Source organism: Nyctibius grandis, chromosome 18 (assembly GCF_013368605.1).
Source record: "Nyctibius grandis isolate bNycGra1 chromosome 18, bNycGra1.pri, whole genome shotgun sequence".
Lineage (NCBI taxonomy): Eukaryota > Metazoa > Chordata > Aves > Nyctibiiformes > Nyctibiidae > Nyctibius > Nyctibius grandis.
The window spans coordinates 4,013,926-4,035,522 of record NC_090675.1 but is presented as its reverse complement, the minus strand read 5'-3'; the positions used below and the strand labels follow the sequence as shown (position 1 = coordinate 4,035,522).

At 49.3% G+C, this 21,597-nt stretch overlaps 1 protein-coding gene across 1 annotated transcript in view; it reads left to right on the top strand.

Moving 5' to 3' along the window:
* CAMKK1 (calcium/calmodulin dependent protein kinase kinase 1) overlaps positions 1–21,597 on the top strand; it is a 95,187-nt gene that overhangs the window by 28,010 nt on the left and 45,580 nt on the right. Inside the window, exon 2 of the mRNA XM_068415450.1 lies at positions 12,340–12,896. Within this exon, the coding sequence (XP_068271551.1) occupies positions 12,441–12,896 (456 nt within the window). The 5' untranslated portion in view covers positions 12,340–12,440. The remainder of the gene's footprint in view (positions 1–12,339; positions 12,897–21,597) is intronic.

The following is a 21,597-nucleotide window of genomic DNA, read 5'->3' as shown; positions in this document are numbered from 1 at the left end:
CTTAAGTCTCTGCGATGGACTCCCAGAGAAAGGGATTAAGGCTAAGAGTAAGCTCCTTTCTACCTGCCTCTCTCTTTTCCCAAGGTACAGCTATTTGTCTGCTGAGATGATCTGTCTGTCTTTGAGTTCGCTTTTCATCAGTCCCAGAGATGTAAGTTCAAAGTGCCACAGCGGTGTGTTGGTCTGCAATGGTCCAGCAGCCAGCGAGTGCCTTGTGTGATGGCCAGGAGAGCTGGACGTGGCCAGTGAAGTCTTACTGCCTCATCGGTGCTTGGGAGAGTGGCTCAGGCAGAGACAGACACGCGGAGTGGTTATCCCAGCGGGGAGCAGACAGATCTCATGATGTTATAACTGTAGCAGAAGAGTTGGTGGATGGATAAATTACTCTTTATTTTGAAGGATGCATTTAGTGTGGGAGAGGGGATGCGTGTGCATCAGCGTGAGGTGGATTCGCAGTGGAGCTGCTGTGCATTCTTCTTGAAGGCTGTCGGGTTTTCCTCCCTCCTGGAGTCCTTGTTCGTGCACCTGATACGATCGCCAGGGAGCACAAGAGATGACGGTGTGCTGGTGGGATCTGAGCTGTTCGCTTAAATTTGTGTGCACGGATGTGTGTGTAAGTGTGTGCCATCCTGGTGGCAGCTGGGGTGTGGTCACAGCTGAGCGGTGGGTCCCCAGGGCCTCCATCCAAACCCTTCAGAGGTGTGTGTTGACCCACCTGCAGCTTAGCAGCGTGTGCTGTAATGATGCTGAAAACTGACTTATCTGTTGCTAATCTTGTACCTGCACCCGCAGGCAGCAGTTGTGAGTCTTTGGAGATTTTTCAGCCTTTTCATCCTTCCTCATCAATGCTGGCAGCTGCTGCTTCTGCTTCGTGGTAATTTTGGCTGAGTGATAACATCCAAGTTTTTCTAGGCTGTGTCTTTGGGTGTAAGCCTCTCCATCCTCAGGCCAGCCTGTTGTCTGGGCTCTTTTCCCTTCTGCTACCTGAGATGGGTCATTTTCTATGTTAGTAGATTATTTCAGTGGTGAAGTTGAAGTTTTTGGAGGGGAGTGTAGGAAAATGGCCAGGAGGCATGGGCAGACATGATCTAATGTTTCAGCCAAGGAAGATCCCTGCCACACTCCGGCACACCAGCTGTGGGGCCAAGGCTGACTGTCTGTATGGGATTAAGTCCCGTTATCTGATCTCAGTTTGCAAGAGGTTGAGTTCCACTTACAAGTGTATTTCTTGTGCTGTGCTAATTGAACATGGAGAAATTAGCAGCCCCACAGAAAGGCTGTGCACTGGCCTGTAAAACAGATCAGACCCCTCATTTCTGGGGGTGCTCGGGCTGTTTGCTGGGCGTGTTACTGCATCTGTCCTTGTGGCTGCCCTGATGGAGCACAGTGGCCTGAGGAGAGGCCAGACCTGCTGACTGATGTCCTCACCTGGATTTTAGGAAGAGGGCAGAGGGACAATCTGCCATAGACCTGCTGTCAGATCTTAAGCTAGCATTTCAAAGGCATCAAGGTATCTGTTGGGGTCTGTTCAGAAGTATTTACGGGAGTTACATCTGCTCCCCAGTGCTCTCTTTCCCTGCCCGTGAATGTATCCCACGGGATGTTTGTGAAGATGAGTGCATTTGTTTTGCGGGGTGCTCGTATTCCTCCAGAATTGAGAGATATTTAAGTGCCATAAGTCGTTTAACTTAATGCTTTTGCAGCTTCGTATAAGAGCTTTTGTGAGAGTAACAGAAGGATGTTGAAGGAGTTTGGCTGCAGTCCTGGCACCTGCCTGCGCTGAGCCCCGCTGGCTCCGGGAGCCGGGCTCTGCCTGTCCCTGCTGCCAGGAGCAGGGCTTGTGTTTGCATTTGCGGGCTGCTGAGCTGCACGATCTGCTGGTGCTTAACCCAAGTGTTAACTGAGGTTGGAGGTGTCTCAGTGTTGGATTTCAGAACACTTTAAACTGCAAACTCTCAACGTGGTTTTCCTCCGCTGTTTCAACATGGGGTTTCCTAGCAGTGCTCTGTCTGTCTGAGCATGACAAGATCAGCAGCGATTACACTGGCTTTGGAAATGGGAGCCCCTTCCTGACCTTGGAGTGCTGCTGCATTAACATATAAAATGGACAAGTATTTAGGTAATGAAATGATTTGGATTTGGTCATGGATTGAATGAGACTTCTAGAGCCAATGTGCTTACTCATCAGATGCCTCACGTCTTGATCACTTTTAGAATAAGTGCTTCTTTTTTTTGGGTGCTTCCAGAAAGGCTTGAGTAGTGATGAGCTTAAAGTTTCTACCTCCTCTTTCATAATTTTTTTTAAAAATGCCTAAAAAAAGAGTGATTGTGGGAGGGAGGATAATACAGTCAACTCAAGGCCTTTGAAAAGAATGGGATGGGATGATTTATTGGACAGAAGAGGAACCAGCTCTATCTGGCAAGTAAGGTGCACGCCAGGTACTTAGCCTGAATTTTACAACACTGAGAGACTTTAATTTTGTTCTTTGCTTCCTGGTCAGGCAGAGTGATCTCATGCTTCAAATCAAGACTTCTCCAGCTTTGTTCTCAGAATACTTGAGTGAGTCCACATTGTGGATGGGTGCAAGTCTGAGCCTGTTCTCAAATTCCTGTGCCACCAGCACCCTTAGATGGAAGCTGGCCCCTGAAACACTCTCAAGACTGCTGTGCAAATAAAACCCTGCTGCTGTTCTCAACTTTTATTTATATGTAATTATATTTTTCATTACCAAAATATTGAAGAAGATGACTTTAAACCTGATTGTTCACAAACAATCATGCACATGTTTAAGCAAGTGTGAGAACATGGGGAAACAATGAAAAATTAGTTTGTAATCCACTGCCAGCTTTATCTATATAGCAAATAAACTGGGATTTTTTTTCTTTTTTCTTCCTAATCTTTCTCTTCTTTCTAATCTCAGTCATCCTGCAACAAATATAACATAGGCTATTCCTGATCTCCCCAGGTTCATGATGAATCAGGTGAGCTCGGAGTGGCATGGTGTGATCTCCGGTTCGTACTTGACCTGCATGGCTGGTGGTAGCCAGCAACATGGGGCATTGCTGCCGGCTTAGGCGTGAGCTTTGCTAAGCTGGATGTGGTGAAACTCTTATCAGTGCTGCAGATGTTGAAAATGGGGATGCACTGACTGTCAATAACAGATCTGTAAGCATGACTCCAGTGCAGTTGTTTTGATTTCTGACAGCAGTGATGATGTAGTGTTGTTATAAAAAATGATGCTGGAATTACTCTTACAACAGTATGTTCGGTTGTAGGGAGAGTACAAAGTCAAATGAAGTAGCCAGAGGTCGGGAATCAGAAATTTGGGATTCTCTTACTGAGCGTTGCGGAGCCATCTGGGTGACCCTGAGCAAGAGTGTCTCTTCCTAACTCCTCTCTGTAAACGTTCTCTCGGCCTTTGGTGAATAGGCACCATCTGTAAAACAGGGGTAGGTCACGGCAGGTGACAGATACTACGTAAATGAGAACTTCATATTGAAATGTGTTGAGCTACAATTTCAAAAACAGGGAGTTGAAGATAGGATTTTGTTGTTAAACAACTAGTGAAAGGAAAGCCAAGAATAGTTTTCTTACAAGTGTCCTTTGTCAGATACTAGAGAATAATTCACAGGCTTGTAGGTTTTAAGGTCTCTATAATTGTCTATGCTAGATCTCCTGGGTCACAAGCATGGAGGATTTTACCAGCAGTCCCTTTTGGAGAATTCAAGTCAAAAGGAATTTCTCACTTTCTCAAGAAGTTTTCCAGTTTGTTTTGCCTCTTTTAATTGCAGAAAAAGTTTGTGTTCTCTGTTTTAAAATGTAAATAATTTACAAGATTGTCACTAAACCTCACAGGCAAAGGGATTAAACTAATGCATGATAATATAATAATAATGAAGGCAAATGTTAGCAATTTGGTGGTGTTACTGCACAGAAAACCTGTCAGGTGAGGTTGGTTCATATGCAGATAGAGCTGCCTCCAAGTGCGTTACCTCTGTGGGTTTATTTGTACTTCTGCTCCGTGTTTGGTTGATGATATCGGGTGTTTCTGGCATCCCTTTCCAGATGAGTGGGGGGGTGTGTGTGTGTGCCTCCCAGGCACCAACAAGCAATGAGGAAAGCAGGGGAGATTACCATGCTCCCTGTCCCCCCGTGCACCTCTCATGGGCTCGAGTGGCCACAAAGCAAACAGCCACAGCGGTTTAGGGCCAGAGAGGGACAAAGTGAGAGGAACTGAGCAGGAGCTGCGTCCAAGTGTGATGCTGGAGCATCTTCAGCCTATGATGGGAGCAGCGATTTTGGAGGACTTGATCCAAGCATAGCTGATCTGTGTGACCGGGTGGGACCTTCCCGCAGCCCTCTGCCACCCCACAGCTAGTTTGCGTCCTTGCTCCTCATGTCTTGTGTGCAGGCAGCTGCAAACTCCTCCAGACCGAGCCCAGCCCTGCCTCCATGGTGTGTTTGGTGTAACTGGGCGGCTCTCTCGTTTAGACACATGTGAAATACATTCACCCAGCCGCTCACATGAGTATTTCCACATTTTTGAGGCTGAGATTTTCAGTGTTGTTCGCACTTCGGCACATGAATGTTGTCCCTTCTGATATCCTGAGACCATGGTTAAAGTTCAAGCATGTGCTTAAGTGTTTTGCTGGAGTAGAGCCGACATCTCCATTGCAGAGAGAAGTAGAGTGTTGAGAAACTCGGTGGCTGCATACAGACTAATTGTTCTGAGATGCATCCTGGAAGGTGCTGGGCACCCTGGCTGGGAGCCAGCAAGGCTTTTAAACACATGCTTTGCTTTTTTTTTCATGTTGTTACCAGTTTTGTTCTTTGATTTCTTTCCCATTGGCAACAGGAGAAGGCTATCTGAGTAGCCAGAGCAGTGTAATTCATCTGTCAGCGATACCGTGACCTGCACCACAGGGTGTCTCGTGGGACGTGGGACAGCTGATGGGAGCAGGTATTGCTACTACTGCCCAAGTCCATTGGCTTCAGATTTTCTCTTCTGTGTTCTCCTGCTGCACATGGGGCGTCCAATATGGCTGGGGACATGCTGGGACATTCTCTGTGTGGTCACACAGCATGATCGGGCTCGGTCCTCTCTGCCCACACCAGCCTCCTCCATCCTCCCGTCCTTCCTTGCTGCACTGTCAGGGCTGACGTCAGGCTGGCACAGTGGCCAGGGTCCTTCCCCTGCAAGGTTGTTTTGTCACTTGTCGCAAGGGCAAATGGGATTTATTATAATCTGAGCTCAGGTCATCTGCAGGGTCTGTGTGGACATGTGGAGTTGGGTGTTGGGATGTGTGGGTTTGTGGTTCCTCCTGGGATGTTGCAGAGATGGTGAGTGGAAGCACTTAGCATCATTGCAAGCAAAACCTGTGGGATATGTGGGCTGAGTGCCTCTCATTGACCACTCCCCATGCTTTCCCAGATGTAATTTGCAAAATAAAAGCACCTCCAATATTTGTACACTGATAAATAGCTATAAAAGACTAAAGCAGAGGCGAATATTGTCCAGCATCAGGATCTGATGTCCATAAGTCTTCCTGAACCTCTCTCATATAAAACACGGCAGCCAAACCTGCTGTATGAAAGTAGTTTGTAGCCAGGGCTTGAGTACAAAGGAGCACAGCTCCTCTTCGATTCATTGGTGTTGTCCCCACCAAAGCCATGGTTGAAATGTGCTGATATAGCTGCACCCAGCTGAATAATGTTCTGGCAGGGCTCCTGTTCCACCAGCATCATCTGGAGTGTTTCATGTGAATATCGCTCTCATTTAGATACATTTGGCACTCCTCAGTGTTTTCTTGTTACAGGAATTTCCTTAAGTAGAAACTTTTTCTTCAGAGTAATTTTTGGTTGATTATTGCTTATATATGCAATTAGTGTAATTGCATCTGATTATGCAAATGTATTTAACCATATAATTAGAACACGGAGGGCTGAAATATAATGCAGTGGGGAAATCTTTTGTAAAACTTCCTGAGCTCAGAATTCTGTGCACAAGGTGGTTGTTATCTCTGGAGATTTTAGTTCAGCATCCCGGCTAGTTTCAAAATGTATTTAAAATGTGCTGTTAATTGCTCTTAAAATTGGTTACGTGACCTTCTTGGTGTGAAGGAGTGTATCTCTTCTTTTTTACGTGGTAATATCAGGAGCTCACTGTTGAGCTCAGCCCTGCTGTCTCACATCTGCATCCACACCTTACACCCAGGGACATGAAAGCTTCAGTCCTGCATCAGACCCAAACCCTGGATCCTGTCTGCAGCCAGGGTCTCTCTGGGGAAGAGAGGGGAGAGGAGGACAAGCATGGAGTGATGGGTCCTCGTGGTGCTCATTGTCTGTAGCTTAGGGGCTGAACTGGTCCCGAAATCCCTTTTGAAAACACCTTGGTAAGGACTGAGGAAGAGGAGGTAGAAATGGTGCATTTTCCAGACTGTGGTCTGGGGACATTGGTTGTCATTCAAGACACATCTGGCAGGAGCAGGGGCCTGAACCTGCTTTTCAGATTTCTTACGCAGTGCTTGAATTGCAAAAACACTGTTCTTCGTCATTCAGCGGTTACTGTTAAAGCTGTGCTAGGAGCTTCACAGGAGTAATCAAAGCGCCTTTCCTTTTATGATCTAATTTTCAGCTGTGGCACAACAGCCAGGCTCACTGCCAAGAACTGGGGAGAGAATGGGGAAAAAGACTAGGATGATTATAGCAGGATTGAGTGATTTCTCAGCAAGACACGATTGTCTGTGCTCTGAAACAAGAGCCTTGTAAGCCGCAGAATAAAGCAAACGTATGGCGTGTATGCAAAAAGCACAAACAGTATATTCTCATTTATTGTGTGGGTTGTGTTAATGCCTCCTGCTTCTAGTCGGGAATTGGTACCAAAAGCGATTACCCTCTTCTGAGCGAGAACGCCGTCCAAAGGGCTGGTCTAGTGTACATCTGTCTTGATTATCTCTGCAAGGGCTGCAGGGATTTGCTTTGGTTTTGGCTTCACAGGGCTGCAGCTTCTCATCGTTCTTCACCGCTCGATTTGGGCTGCCTTTTAGCCAGTGGGTGTCTGAAGGTGGTTTTCACAGATGCCAAGAAGCTCGTGTGTTTCTCTGAGGTCTGATTCCTCACAGCAGCAGTGTGAGTGGAGATGGGCTGGGGGCAACCTCATCTGCAGGTGCCCTGCTTGGTGTGCCAGGGGTGAGCAGAGCTCAAATGAAGGCCGACATGCTCTGAATTGAATTGCTGAAGAAAAAATGAACCTTCTGGCTGCCCTCCCACTACAGCAATGAGACCCATCAGTGGCTGGCTCCTTAGACCTGAAGAGCCATGTGTTTCAAACCACTTTGTGCTTGCAGGGCTCCCAGCAGCTCAGATGTTGCTCTGGTGCATGGCTGTGGGACATAAGTCCCCCTTAAGCTTCTCCAGACTGAAGGTGTTGGAGTGAGCTGGCTGGACTTTGGGCAAGTACCTCCCCTCTGTACAAAAAGTTGATGGGGTCAGGGTGGGGGGTGTGAAAATATCTCCCTCATGTCAGGCTGGTGGACTAATGCTGAGTACCTGGGGAAGTCCTGCAGACCTGGCTGCAGAACAAGGAGCACAGGAGAGACTCCAGGATGGAAATAGTCAAAGGCTGTGTTGCTTGGTGTGGGGAGACAGCTCGGGCTCTGGAAGGGACTTGCTGACCTAATATTTCAAATATGTTATTTGAGGAGCTGTTCAGGACTTGGCATCCCAGCTCAAGACTTGCTGCTTCTCTCCTTAAAGGGAGTTTCTTGTGCCGGTTGACAGCAGTCAGAGCAGATTCTTCATCCTGACTGTGCTGCTGTGGGGGAACACCTGAAGGAAACACAACACAAGCACAGGGTGATAGAAGATAGGGCTGGATGTGCAGCTCAGCTCTGCCCTAAGGCAGGACTGAGTTCCTGGTGGGGGGTCTGATCTGAGCAGAAGGATGCTGGTGATGGAGATGACATCCCCTCTGCAGGCAGCCTGCCCTGGTACGTGACTGCCTGCACCATTTAGAAAGCTTGGCCTGATTCCTGATCTTGCTAGTGTGTATTAGAGCAGCAGACTAAAGCCTTCTGGGATCTTTGGGACCTCTCTTTGTGAGAGTGCCTGTGGGTCTTGTGTGGTCAAGAGGCACCTAATGGACGTGGCCTTCAAACGGGGTTTCAGTGTGACATCCCTGCCGGTCCACATGCTGGCACAGAGGAGCCATCCACGGGCGCTTGAAGAAGTCTCCAGCTGTGAGCAGCAGCAAAATTGCTGCCTGAAGGCTTTCCGTGCAAGTGCTTGTTATGGTTATAATTCAGTGGGACTGGTTTTACTGCAAAGGCTCTCGGTGCCCCAGCGCAGGGCAGATCTGTTCTCAGAGACAGAAAGGGGAAGCGGGACGAGGTGGGCTGAGGGCAGCGTTGTTCCTCTTAACCTGGGAACTGTGACAGATGAAGCTGTAAAGTCACTTTTCTGGGTAGCCTGTAGCAAAATCAGGAAATGAAGCTGGATTTGCAGAGACCCAGGGCCTTTTAACCTCCCCGTCCTTCCTGACAGGAACCTTTCCAGTCAGCCGAATGGAAGGACCAAGCAGTGAACTAGATTTACAATTTTTTATTTTTCAAACAATGCTTTGAAACACTTTATTGAGCAGCAGAATTAATTGCATTCACTCATGTCCCACTCCGACGTACAATACAGAGATTTTTCTCCAGAATCATATTCCTTTCCAAAGGATATTGTGTACCATGCTCTGCTCAGCGCCTGTCTGGGAAATGTGTGCAGCCATTTGATAAATGTATTGTGGAAAACACTGCTGAAGTGGCAGTCTGCCTGCCGCAGAGGAACAGCTACAGGGGAAAAACGGTAAATAAGATATGTGTAAGTAAATTAATTTTGCTCATATAAGTCTGTTTGCAGCTTTAGTTCGTGTCTGCGTTGTAATCCTCTGATCTACAGCAGGTGTTTAGTGTTGGGGGGATCAGGCTGGAGTCCGAGGGAAGAGCATTGGGTCCAAAGCTGTGCAGGAGCCTGCTGAAGGTAGTGGTGGTGTCTCTGTTTCGCTGGGATTTCCCATCACAAGAAGGTGCGGTTGTGTTACAGCCTGACAAATGGCAAATCCACCATAGATTTTGCCCCTCAGAAATAAATAATTGCCTTTTGTACTGAGTTTTATGCACAGTAAGACTGGTCTGCGCGTAACTGATTCGCTTATTCAGAAACCATTGCTTTCCAATATACTTTTGGAGAGTTTATCAGCGAAAAGGAATCCTTCAAAACAGCAGAACATGAAACAAAGCCCAGCTCTACAGATGAACAATTATTGTCTTTTAAGTCTTGCTGGGTTTTTTAGCATACTTTTAGCAGCAGTGCATTATTTGTTGTGATGCTGTATGGGTCTGTTTTGATCGGATGAACTGATTTATGGGGTTTATTTTAAGTTTATCTGTTTAAGTGGTCAATTAGCTGAAGATTTATTTTGCAGCCTGAGCTGTGGGTTAGAGCTATGCAAGCGTGCTGCTGCTTTTGAGGGGGTGACACCCCGGGGTGCCTGGTCTGGGCAGCGAAGAGCTGTGCAGGTAGATAACATGAGCATCACTGTTTGCTGGGACCTGACTGCTCTTCCTAGTGCTCCTGGCTTTTTTTCCTGTTGGCTGAGGAATGAGGATGTGTTGTGTGTGAGATACCCAAGTGTTCAATCCAGGTGGTGATTTGTGGGCTTTCACGGCCAGCCATGCAGCAACACAGGCAGATGCTTCCCTCCCCTCGCTCCTGTTTGTGGGGAAAACCTCGTGGCAGGAGGAGGGAAGAAGGTGAGGGAGCTGCAGGTTGATTTTCCTCTTGATGCTCCCTAGGAGTGAGGTGAGCTGTGACTGTCCAGAAACCAAAGCTGCTGCAAGGAAAGGCCTTGGGTTTGTTTCTCTGTAGGCAGAAGAGCAAAACCAGGCTTCTAACGCAGGGTGGAATCAGAAGTTTCCTCCTATTCCCTCGTGCAAGCTGGATTAAATGGGGAAAGGATTTTTACTGCCTCCTTCCCTTTGCTTAAAATAGTTTCCCTGATTGAAGGGAACACGCAGGCTGGAGCGCTGGGCTGCGGGGAGAGCTGCGGCGCAGCCCAGGCGGTGCAGAGGGGGGCTGCTGGCGGTGGGGATTTGGGGAGCCGCTGCCCCGCGGGCAGGGCTGGAGGCCGGTCTGGGCTTCCCAGGGCCCGAGGTGCTGACCCGCACCCAAAGCCGAGCGTGCAGGCGTCCCACGGGGAGTCCTTGCGAGTGTCCCGTTGGGAAACGTGCCTCTCCGCAGGCTCTGGAGCACAAGGAAAGCCTCATCGGAGAGAGCAGGGTGGCCACGGGCTTGCAGTTGCCCTGACTCAATGCTCTTGGGTCAGCCCAGAGGCTTCCCAAGTGCAAACCTCACACGAGCGTTTTGCAGACAGCAAAGCCCTCTGCGGGCTTCCTACAAGTGCGTTTCGAAGGACAGGATCATTGCTGAGCCAGCACGGGGCTGCAGCTGCCTTTCTAGCTTGAAGCCTGGCTTTGGGGGCTTGGGAGAGCAGGGAGGTCCGGCAGAGCAGAGAGGCTCGTGCTGCTTTGCCTCTGGGTTTGCGGGACCACATGCAGCATGTGCTGGACCGAACCCTGCACCCCTTCCCTTGCTGCTGTGAACCCCTCCCGATGCCTGCACCCTGGCTCTGAACAGGATTTATGCTTTGGGATTGAAGCGTTTAAATATAGTTTTAATAGAAGCTGTTAAAGCTGATCTCACCATTTCATTACTGTTTTGAGTGAGTGACACTTCTGCCAATTTGTTTCAAACAAGCCTGCAGAAAAGGCAGGAGAAGGGGGAAGATTATACCTGGGTGGAGAAGGAGGGGAAGGAGATGAACAGCGGGCTGTGGGGAGGGACATGGTGGATTTGGATGTTTCCTCTCTGTGACACCGAGTGCCCAGCGTGTGTCCCCCGGGATTGTCATGCGAGCTAGGGTGAAGCCTCCCATCCAGATCTCTCTATACTTCTCTTATTGATACACAAGATTGCTTGAGTTTGGCTGCTGCGCTTCTGCAGGGGACTCAGGAGGTCGTCTCTCTTTGCAGCACACTCTCTTTGAGTGTGTTTGAGTGTCGCTGGGCAGCTTCGAGCCAGGCTTGACCTTTGCTCCATGCTCCTCCACGAGGGTGTCGTGTGTGTTCCCAGGCTGGTGCTGGATGGGGCTTTTTGAACTCGCTACCTCCACCCTTCCTCATGTGAATTAAATGTCACCAGCGTGAAAACAGGGCGCTGCAAGTGTTGCCTGCCTTGCAGGGATTTTTATGCACAACCTGCTTTACTTGTTGACAACCAAAGGTTGCAATATTTCAGAGTTAAGCCTATGCTGAAATTCACTGGATGCAGTCCAGAATGCTGTGACTAAACTGAAGTTCTTCCCCACCATCCCCAGAAGCTGGGCAGAGGGATGAGATGATGCATCCTGCAGCACTGCATCTTCAGAGGTGATTAAGGGATGACAGCCACGTGCTGTAGAGGATCATTTCCTGCTCTGGACCGTGCTGGGAAGACTGAAATCTGTTTTTAATTGAGACTGAAATTAGTATCCAGGAAACATCAATTTTATTCAGCAGTTTTAGCTTCATTACTGCATTTTTATGTTCTATAGGACTTCTCCAAAGAAAAAGCTGATTCCCATTATCATTAAGCATTAGCATTAAGCATTGTTGATTTGCAACACAATATAGCTTTTATACATGGCAGGCAGCAAGGTTAACGCGTGTTTGCGTCCAGGCTGCAACTGTGGGGGGCCAGGGGCGACCAGGCTTGCTTTTAAATTCTGCCTTTGCTCTTGACTGCATTGCAGATAACTGAGAGTGTGGAAGTCACCAGCCATGGCTTGGCTTCCAGGCCATTCTGTGACACTCTCTAGGGCCCTACAGGGCAATGGAGAGAGTACTGTGGATTTGTTGTTGTGCATGTTTGGTTTGAATACATACCAGAAGCTCTTGTACACTATAAATAAGAACTCAAGAGGTCAAAAGTTTGACCCTTCACCCTCGGCTTGTTAAGAATCTGCACTTTCCCCCTTTATTGTAAGCTCTGGTTGACTGTCTAGCTACAGAAGGAGAAGTTCTCTTTAGCTGTGTTGCTTGTTACACATCAGATAAAATCTCACCTTTATCGCTTTCATATCTAGCTCGGTGCTTGGGTTTGCCTTTCCTTCTGAGCATTTGCAACTTGTTTACAGCCTGCCAGTGTTTTGCCTTTGCTTTCTTTTATGTTCGAAGAAGCCAGAGCTGGGCGTCTTGGTTATGTTTGGTTGAGTGAACATTATTATTCAGGTTACCGCTTTTTGTGTTTCCTTTTAGGTATTTCATGGAGAGATTCCTTCATGCCACGTGCTGGCTGTGAGCGCTAGCATTGCAGCTCTCTGCAGTGCCATCTGAGACCATACGAGCTGGACGCAGCGATGGGGGACTCTCCAACAAACGCCGTGGATGGAGGCATAGACACGTGCTGCACAGACACGCAGACTGAATTGGCAGATGGGGTAGCAGCCATAGATGTGGCTGTTGGCCCAGGCAGAAGTGACCAAAATGGTGAAGATGACACTGGAGAAAATGACACAGTCTTTTCTGATAACATAGAAGACATCCAAAGAAATGGAGTCAACAGTGATGTGGGAATGAATGAATTTCTGCCTCCCCGACGGTCAGAAGATGGTCATGGGAGGCACGTTCCCAAGAGACCTCTCACTAGGCCTGTCCTATCAAGTAGGAAGTTGTCTCTTCAGGAAAGATCATCAGGAGGTTGTTTGCCTCCTAGCAGCACTCCAGGTTATGGTCCTTATGCCACAGGGCCATCGCCACGTATGATGAGGAGGCCAACGATAGAGTCCCATCGGGTCTCGATATCAGATTCTGAGGTAGGCATGTTCTCCACTATAATTGTGATGTCCAGGTGAGGTAAGTCTTTCTTAACTGGTAATGGGAGTCTTCAGTCTTTTGAAGCAGTAGATCTGAAAGCACTGTTTTTTCTGAGGAGGGGAAAAAAAAATCACTGAAACCGGGGATTGTATTAGCTTGGAATGGCTGAACACCTTTCCATCTATCCCCCAGACCTCTGCTGGAGGTAGCCCTGGTCCTGACATCGGCTCCTTCAGCCCTTGCCTGCCTGGGATGGTCCCGTTGAGGGGCTGGGGCCCCTGTTGTGTAGCGATAGCATGCAGAAGGCCTGTCAGGCTGTTCAGAGAAACGGCTGTAGCCAAATGGCTTTGCTCTCGTGTCCCTGCTGTATGTGCCCTTCGGGAGTTTATCAGTCACAGCAGCTTTGCTGCTGGTATTTTATGGATTTAAGCTTCTGGAGATTATGTATCTCCCATTGTGTTTTGCCATTATTGAATGCATAATTTAATTTTATAAAGAGCTTAAATGCTCTGGTGTTTCCTACTCCTGTCAGGATTTTCCTTTGTCTTTAAAGCGTTTGTAACAGCAGTGGTAACTGAGGGCCATGACCCTCTTCTTCAGAGGAGTGTCTCTGGCTGGCTGCAGCCATTCCTGCTCGTCCGTCTTGCAGCTGCTCTCCTGGTACCAGACCTGAGCTCAGACCTGTCCCGGAGGTGTAACACACTGTTAGTGGTCAAGTGCCTTCATGGAAGCGGCTGCTGTTTGCAATTCCCTGTGCTGTGATGTGCTGTTGTGGGGAAGACGGGGAGTGGAGGGAGGGGCTGTTTGGGCCGTGCTGCCCAGTGTCATGCCGAAGATGTTGAGCCTGCAGCAATGCCCATGAAGAAGGGGCATGCAGCAGGGTTTTCCTTGAAAGCCAGACATCATGGAGGTGGCGTAAAAGGGGTTTTTCTTGAAGCCAAAATGTGTTGTAAAATGCTACTGGCTGGGGAAGGTTTTTAAGTAGGGAATGGGCTGTCTGGAGTACTGGAGAGGGAACATCACCTCAGTGGTGCTGGCAGCTGGTTTTATCTGCTATTTGTGGAGGAAAAACAAGTTTTCTCTGCCTTGCTGTTTTTTCCAGACTGAATTTGTTTCCCAGTCATATTTGTCTTGTGTTTCTGCTCTTGGGGAATGAGACAGGGCAGAGGGAGAGGTGGGGGATGTCTGTGGGTGCTACAACTGCACGATCTCACTCGGTGGTGCCATAACAGGGAAGAGGCAGCATGCTGGAGAGGAGCAGTGGTGGCATAGACCTGCTGGCCTTACCCTGCAGAGAGCGCTGCATCTCCTGCCCTGCAGGAGGTGAGCCCAGAGAAGCCTCTGGTTCATCTTGTGACCATGAGTCTTGTTCTGGTGAGGGAGATGGGCCCTTTCCATGGGCATTTTCAATCTCTTTTTCCTCTAGAACTGGCAGTACAGCAATGCTGACCCATGAATTCACCTTTGCTGCTGTGCCCAGGCACTGAAGTGGGACAGACACGGCAGCCAGAGGCTCAGGAGCAGTTACAGTCTGACTCTCCCTTATCCAGCTGATGGAGAACATGTTGCTGAACATGGCTCTGCTGGTGCCACTGTGCCAATGTGTTGCTCTTGGGCATGGTGATGCTCCCAGACGTGATGCCTAAATCCCACCGTGGTCCTTCCCTGTGTCATAAGGGACCCAAATCACTGGAGTTTAGACTTTTGCCAGTGTGGGTCCAAGTGACCTGGAGCTTAACATCTGTGTGGCTTAGTGTTTCGCTCCTGAAAAGAGGGTGTTTTCCTCTTGCACATCTGAGAGGGTGGATGCTGTGCACGAGCAAATCAGCCATTGTCCTCTGGGAAGCTTTGCAAGTCACATTAGCTGCGAGATGGGTTGTGGCATCCCCAGCGGGTAAGGGGATATCTGCAGAAGGTGCACTGCAGAGCTTGCAGCTTCTTCTGACGGCAGCCGTATGCTTTAGTAAGGGAGACAGGGAGGGAGAGGAGCCAGTTCTTGGAAGCGGACGTGACTTGTGTGCCAGCTCTCCCATCCTGCAGTACTTTGCCTGTGCCAGGAGTGAGGCTTGTCTGAAATCTGTTTCAAAGTAACTGCAGTCGAGTGCGACTAGCACATTCCCATCTGCAAGCAAATTCAAAATACTCTGTCCCCTTCCACAGCATCTGTGTCCTGGGGAGCAATCGTTACTGCCTTGGGGTAGGAAATGCTTAGTTTGAAATGCAGATGCGGAGCCCTTCGTTCCCCTGCTCCTGCAGAGGTTCTTTACGCAGTGCTACGTTTTTAATGGTCATTTTAATATAACTATTTAGAGCCCTGTGCTGGTGCAGCCCAGAGGCTTAACTAAGCCGTGCTCAGTGGAAACCATCATTCATATTAATGGGGAATCGCTGCGGTAGGAGGGGGAAGGGAGCCCAGGAGAGAGCTGTGTGCGTTCGGAGGTGGGTGCTCGCCCTCACATCGGGAGCTGTGCTTCATCTTCACAGCTTATAGGGACAGTATCTGTGTCCTGTAAGAAATACCAAAAGGAGTGGGAAGATGCATGCTTGTTTATAGGATAAAGGTTGAGGCTGAATGATGAGAAATAAGCGTTAGGTGTGACAGCAAGGCGAGCGTGCAGCCTGCGCGCAGCCCAACTCCAGCGTCCTGTGTATGACCTACTGGTTGCTGCTAAGTGGTTGTTGCAGGGTCGTTGTGTTCATGGCTGTGAGAGGCACTGACACTCCAAATCCCAGCTATACAGTTAACTGAGATACGGTAGGGAACTCGGAAGATAAATGGAGAGCGGATCTTCTGTTGTTACATGCATTTGCTCAGTACGTTTGCTGTAAGCAATTAGCAGAGCCTTGCACATGAGCAAGGAAGACTGAGCAGCACCGGGGTAGGGGCAGGGCTTCTAAGGGTTACGGGGGACTCTGTGTTGAGGCTTTCGGTCCTATGGGGGCTAAAATAATCCTGTGATGAGAAATACAATCGTGGTGTACTTTGCAGCAGCTGCTGTTGTGTTTTCTGTTGATCATTTTGATAAGCAGACCCTCAGTGAGCAGGGAGGCTGGTAGGTCACTCTCACAAGATCCAGCTCACCTGTCATGGCATTGCCCCGGTCTGCCTGCAAATGACTCTGACGCACATTGTTCTAGGCAAGCTGCACATTTGTACTCAATTCCATGTCTCTCACCTGCTTAAAGTCATTTTGAAGTTGCTCCTTTCTCCTTGCATTGAGTGTCCGGCATCATCAGTCAGTGCCTTTCAGGTGGCCGAACATCTATCACTCTGGCTCGTGGCTGCTGCCCGAGTGAGTTGTAGTCTGTGCAAAAATGAAGGTGAAGTTCATGAGCATTCGGGCTTTATCAGTGGCACACGTGCAGGCGCCGTCCGTCAGGAGCAGAGACAGATGGCACAGCTGCAGATCAACATTTCCTGTGTTACGCCGATAGCCATCTGGGCTTGAGTCTGCTTTCCCTCTCCGGTGATAGCAGGAGTGGCAGCTCACTGCCCTGCTGTCAGCGCTTCAGTATCCTTGACTGATCTGGAGAAATAACGGAGAGATGTGCTATGGGGAGATGGCAGAGATGAATTTTCTGTTGTTCTCTGCTGAATTGTGGAAGAACCATGTGTTCAGTTACAGAGACTTTGCTGAGCTTTTTAATGCTGGTTTAATGCTTGTTCACAGGCTTGGAGGAAAACTTATATTCAGGGATCAGAGGGCCAAGAGCTGAAGCTGAGCCTGTGATGCTGCAAGGAGGATTCACCTGGTGCTGTGAGCGGGCAGTGAATTGGGCCGTGCCGTCCCCAGGACCGACACCGCAAACTCCTGCGTCTGAGCGGGGCTTCTTGGGTTTGTTACTCAGGAAGATGGTGGCTCCTGGGCTGGCAAGGCTGCAGCAGAGCCAGAGCTTGTTGTCTTGCACAGAGGCAGTTCCCAATCAATGGAGCAGAGCTACCAATTAGCTAGTTGCCATGGGACAAAGAGTTGGTAGCTGCTGGTGTCTTGCAGCCGTTGCTGGCAAGTCTGGATTTGCAGTATTAACGCTGCAGGAGAAGTAACCTGTTCTGCTCTCCTGACAGTGTTACTGTGTACTCAATTAACCTGATCTGTCATATCTCTATCAAAATCGATCTGTAATTTTAAAAATTTCCTGCTTATTCCCCTCCTTTCTTAGATTATTCATGGAATATGGCCTGGAAGGTCCTTTCAGCACTACCTTCGCTGGTAGGAGTGCCTGATGGTGGGATTTCTGCTGCCTTTGCTCCCCACGTGCTTTGCTCTAACAAGGGAATGGCTTTGCCTTTAGCTGTGGCACAGAAGTGATTAAGCTGAAGCTATTAAGGGTACATAACTCTGCAGAGCTGAGGCACAGGCCCCAGAGTTTAGGTTGCTGACCCATGTTGCCTCTGTTGGCGTGACGTTCCCAGCTCCTGCTTGGTGCTGGCAGCGTGGTGAGAGGAGAGGGTTTTCCTGGGGCTGCCAAGAGCAGCTTCTGCTTTGCTGCACGGATGATGCTCCAGTGCTTGTATGTACCAGGGCAAGACTCTCTGTGAACATGTCTGTACAGGCTGATGGGCATACTGTCACCATGTTTGGCAGAGCTTGTCCCACCTAAAAAGGCAGGGCTTGTGTCTGTGAAAGGGTAGAGGTGCTGCTTGTTGGAAAGTGGCATTTGAAAATTCAATGCTAGCTTTTTTATTCTGCCATCCCAAACCAACCTTTTTAGGTAGCCAAGAAAAGTCTTACTTGGAGAGTGGCTAGAAGAAGAATAAAAGATGTCTTTTTCCAGGCTTTCTCCCCAGACCTGCCAGCACAGTTAATTGCTTTATACTTTTTCTTCTCCACTCCCTTCTGGCTGAATCATCATTTCGCTTTCATGCGTTCCCTTTCTCTCCCTGCATCTACCCACTCCCTGGCATCCCAGTTCTCCCAGCCCCGGTGTCCCCGTGGTCTCCCCACCCTCAGGGATCAGCAGGAGGTCCTTCCAGCTCCCCACTGCATTGTGGCAGTGGGCTGGGGCTGTGTGTGCTTTAGCAGAGTGGAGAGGATGAGTCAGGCCAGTGCGTTCTCCCTCCTTGGTGCTGCTGCTGGCCCGAGCATTCAGGGAGGAGGACAAGCTGAAAAGGGAATTTTCCTACACTTGATGTTCATGGCTTATCCCAGAGGCATGGAAAATAAATCACTGCTTTGTCCTTTCTTTCCTTGGCTTTCCACATCCTTATCACAGGCCTCCTGCTTGTTTGGCCAGCTGGTTCGAAGCAACTAGTGTCAAGAGCTGTGAGAGGCAGTGCTTCAGTGCTGGGCTGGTCCAGGTAACACGCTCCTCCGGTCTCTGGGAGCCTTGGACATATTAACAAATGGGGCATCTTGTTTTTTAACACAGAACAATTATTGCACATTTGGACGGACACAGCAGTCTAATTTGCTGACAGCTTTTCGTTAAAGGATCTCATTAAGGTTCTTGCTCTGTTTGTATTTATCAGAAGTTGCAAATACATTGGCGTGGTGAAATCAAGAGGATTGTACAATGTTATCTTTAAGAAACGCTTGGCCCAGAGAGAGGTGTTTCTCTCCGATAAAGGGATAGTACAATTATCCCAGTTCCTGCAGGAGAACCAAATAACCTAACAGCAACCCTGCCAGTCTGCAGTGACATGTGTCAGGAGTCACTTAAGCTGTGAATTATGGTCTTTTTGCAAGGAAAAAAAAAAAGGTAGCACCTGTAATCTGGTTTGATTTTTGCTGCATTCAGGTCAAGTGCTCCAAACAAAGCAGAAGCTAAGATGATAGTGCTTCCCACCAGTAATTATGTGAGTGGAGAGCGATGGAGGTGTGGATCAGGTTAGGGATGTGATGAGAGCGAGTGTGAACTCTCGGGGGCTGTGCTGCAGACCCTGTCATTGCCTTTCCCTCGGACCCTCTCTGGGTGTTCCCACCTCAGTATTTATCCATTGCTTTCAAAAAACCATCCTCCAAAGGTGGGTGACCTGGCATTGCACAGAAGCTCCATTTAGCAGCAGTGAAAGACCAGAGAGATGCTTCAGGTTGTCGGCCTGGTACGGGATAAGAGTGGTATTTTCTAGCCAGAGGTTAGAGGGATGGTGGGAAGGTGATGGTCAGAGTCACAGGAATTGGTGCCTCAGACACAGGGACAAGGCATAGTCCCTCCTCAGTTGCACTAAATGCTTTGTAAGCCCCTTCACCATCACCATGAAGCAAACTTGGTGCTTTGGAGATGCCTCCTTGGCTTGAAACAAGGTACTGAGTGCAGACCAGAGAGTCTACAGCTACATGTAAAGGGCTGTATTTACTCGTGCAAGTAATCCCTACTCAGGGGAGGAAGCCTGATAACAGGATCTGGTCATTGCAAGCTTGCTGGTTTGAAGAGCAGGAGATACTGAGGTGGCTGGAGGCTTTCTCAGAGGGGTGATCACTTTTCCTGCCTGTCTTGGCCACTCTGAGGAGCAGCACTGCAGTTTTGCACAGGACAAGGTGAGGGGTGTGAAGCTGAGCACGGGGAAACCCAGGGCAGGAGATATCAGCAGAAAACTGTTCCTGTTTAATTTGTGAAAATGACCGTGATGCAAAGCACAGCCTCGCGCTGGGATGTGAATCTGCTGTCACAGCGTTTGCAGGGGAATTTGTCTTCCACGTGTCTGTACCCGGGGTTCCTGCGAGCTGCCCCCTCCTTTGGGGAGGGGAGTCCTTTCTACAAAATTCAACCAGATTTTTGTTTTCCATATATTTCAGCGGCCTTGTGCTTTACATCTTGGCTTTTGCTGGGTCATGCTCTCCCTCTCTTGTTGCTCCTAGTTCTGATGGATTAGTTTTTGCCTTTGGAAAGATATGTGCTTTGCTAGCAGCAGAGTTAATACACTTCTGTGGCCCCATTACTCACAGTTGGCTCTTCCTTGTCAGGGCAGTGGAAAAAACTTCCTTCACTGGAAACAAGATCAAGATTTAAATCATTCCTTGTATTCCTGACAAGCCACTGCTTGCAAGCTTAAAAAGTCATCAGTTTCCCCATTCCTTTATTGTCCTTCACTGTGACGATCGCTTGCATTAGGAGTGTTTTCTGGTTGGTCATGGGGAAAAGTCAAAATTATCATGGACCACATCTGTGCTGTAATGCATCCCGAGAGGCAGAGGAGCATTGCTTTCAGTGGGGATGCTGCACGGGGCCGGGGCCATGACACCCCCTATTCTTACAAACGGACTGGAGGCATCTGGCACCGCTTTACTGTCCTGGCGCTGCTTCTGTAGCTTGCAGGGCTATTTTGAGGTTTATGGAAAGGCACATCTACCTGCCTGCATGTTTTATATCAGCTTTGTTCCCAAAGAAGTGCCCGGTACAGAGGTTGGAAGTGAATTTCCAGCCTGCTTTAGTGCTTGGCAGTCTCAGTGAGAAATACTGTGTTTTAAAATGCTGCCTGGGGAAGTGTGTCCCATCTAGTGGGATGTGTTGTGGTTGGAAACTTCCCCCTTCCTTCACCCCACTGAGTTTGAGGCTGTCGCCTCCCTTGCAACACAGTTAAGTGCTCTGTGTTAAGCCAGGACCAAGGCAAAAGCCACTGCAGCCCACGCTGCCTGGTGCCGGCGCTGCAGAGATCCCCCCAAGGGCACTCTGACTCTGCCAGGAGCTTCGCATTGCAGCGAGGTGTGTGCTGTCCTCCCGCGGACCCCGAGCCGGGCAGGTCCCCTGGGTGCTCCGGGGCAGCTGCAGGGAGAGCTCGGTGTGGGCAGTGCACAGTGCTCACCCTGTGCTCGTGGCCATGAGCCCCTTGAGCTTCTGCAGCATCTGGGATTTTCTTCTTGTAATGAATGAGGGCGGAGGGGTCAGCTCCGAGTGAAACGCAGCCGGGGAGGTTTTGCTGCTGCTGGGAAAGAAGGTGTTTTCTGTTAGGTAGTACGATACTAAGGGAAGTGATGGACTTAGCATCAGACGACTGCATGGCTCCTCTGTTCTGCCTTGGCTTCCAGCAGTTGTCTCCTGGGGCCACCATCACTCCCTGCATGGCTCCCGCTCTGTCAGGTAACTCAGCACCCCGTCGTTCCACCCTTGTCACAGCTTGCGGGGGGTCTGCATCCACCACCCTTCCACCCCTTGGGGTTTCAGTGCTGGATAGCTTGCAAACAGATCAAGGCTGCTTAGGGGTGATTTATTCTGGCAAATACTGTATTGGCTGATGGGAACCCATTATTGTTTGTGTTGCATTGCAAAGGAGCTTGGCTCCGTGTGCTCTCCTCAAAGAGCAGCCTGTGATCCAGGTGAGGGTTCCCCTGTGTGCAGCCCCAGCCTTGGTGTGTGGCCCGCAGAGGGTCCCTCCCTTTGCCAGGCTCATGTTGGGAAGGGTATGGGCTCGTGCTGCAACCCTGGGGCTTGCGTGGGTGCCTGGGTGCTGGAGCTGCCAGCCTGGGAGAGCCCCCTGATCTGGGGACGGGTATTGAACACAGTCCGATGTAGATGGTTAATGTAAAGAGGCCGGGGGCTGCTGTCAGGCTCACTGGGCTGAACCTGGAGCGATGCTGGGGAATTGGGATGGAGGGGCCTCTGGGGTTACACCAGCACAGCCAGAGTCAGAACTCAGCCCAAAATTGCTTTGTCTTGGGCTGCCAAAAAAATATAGTGCTTATAACATAACATATACCGGTTTAAATAAGATTTAGTCTTTCATTATTCAGCACTCTGCCTCTACTTGATGTTAATTCAAAC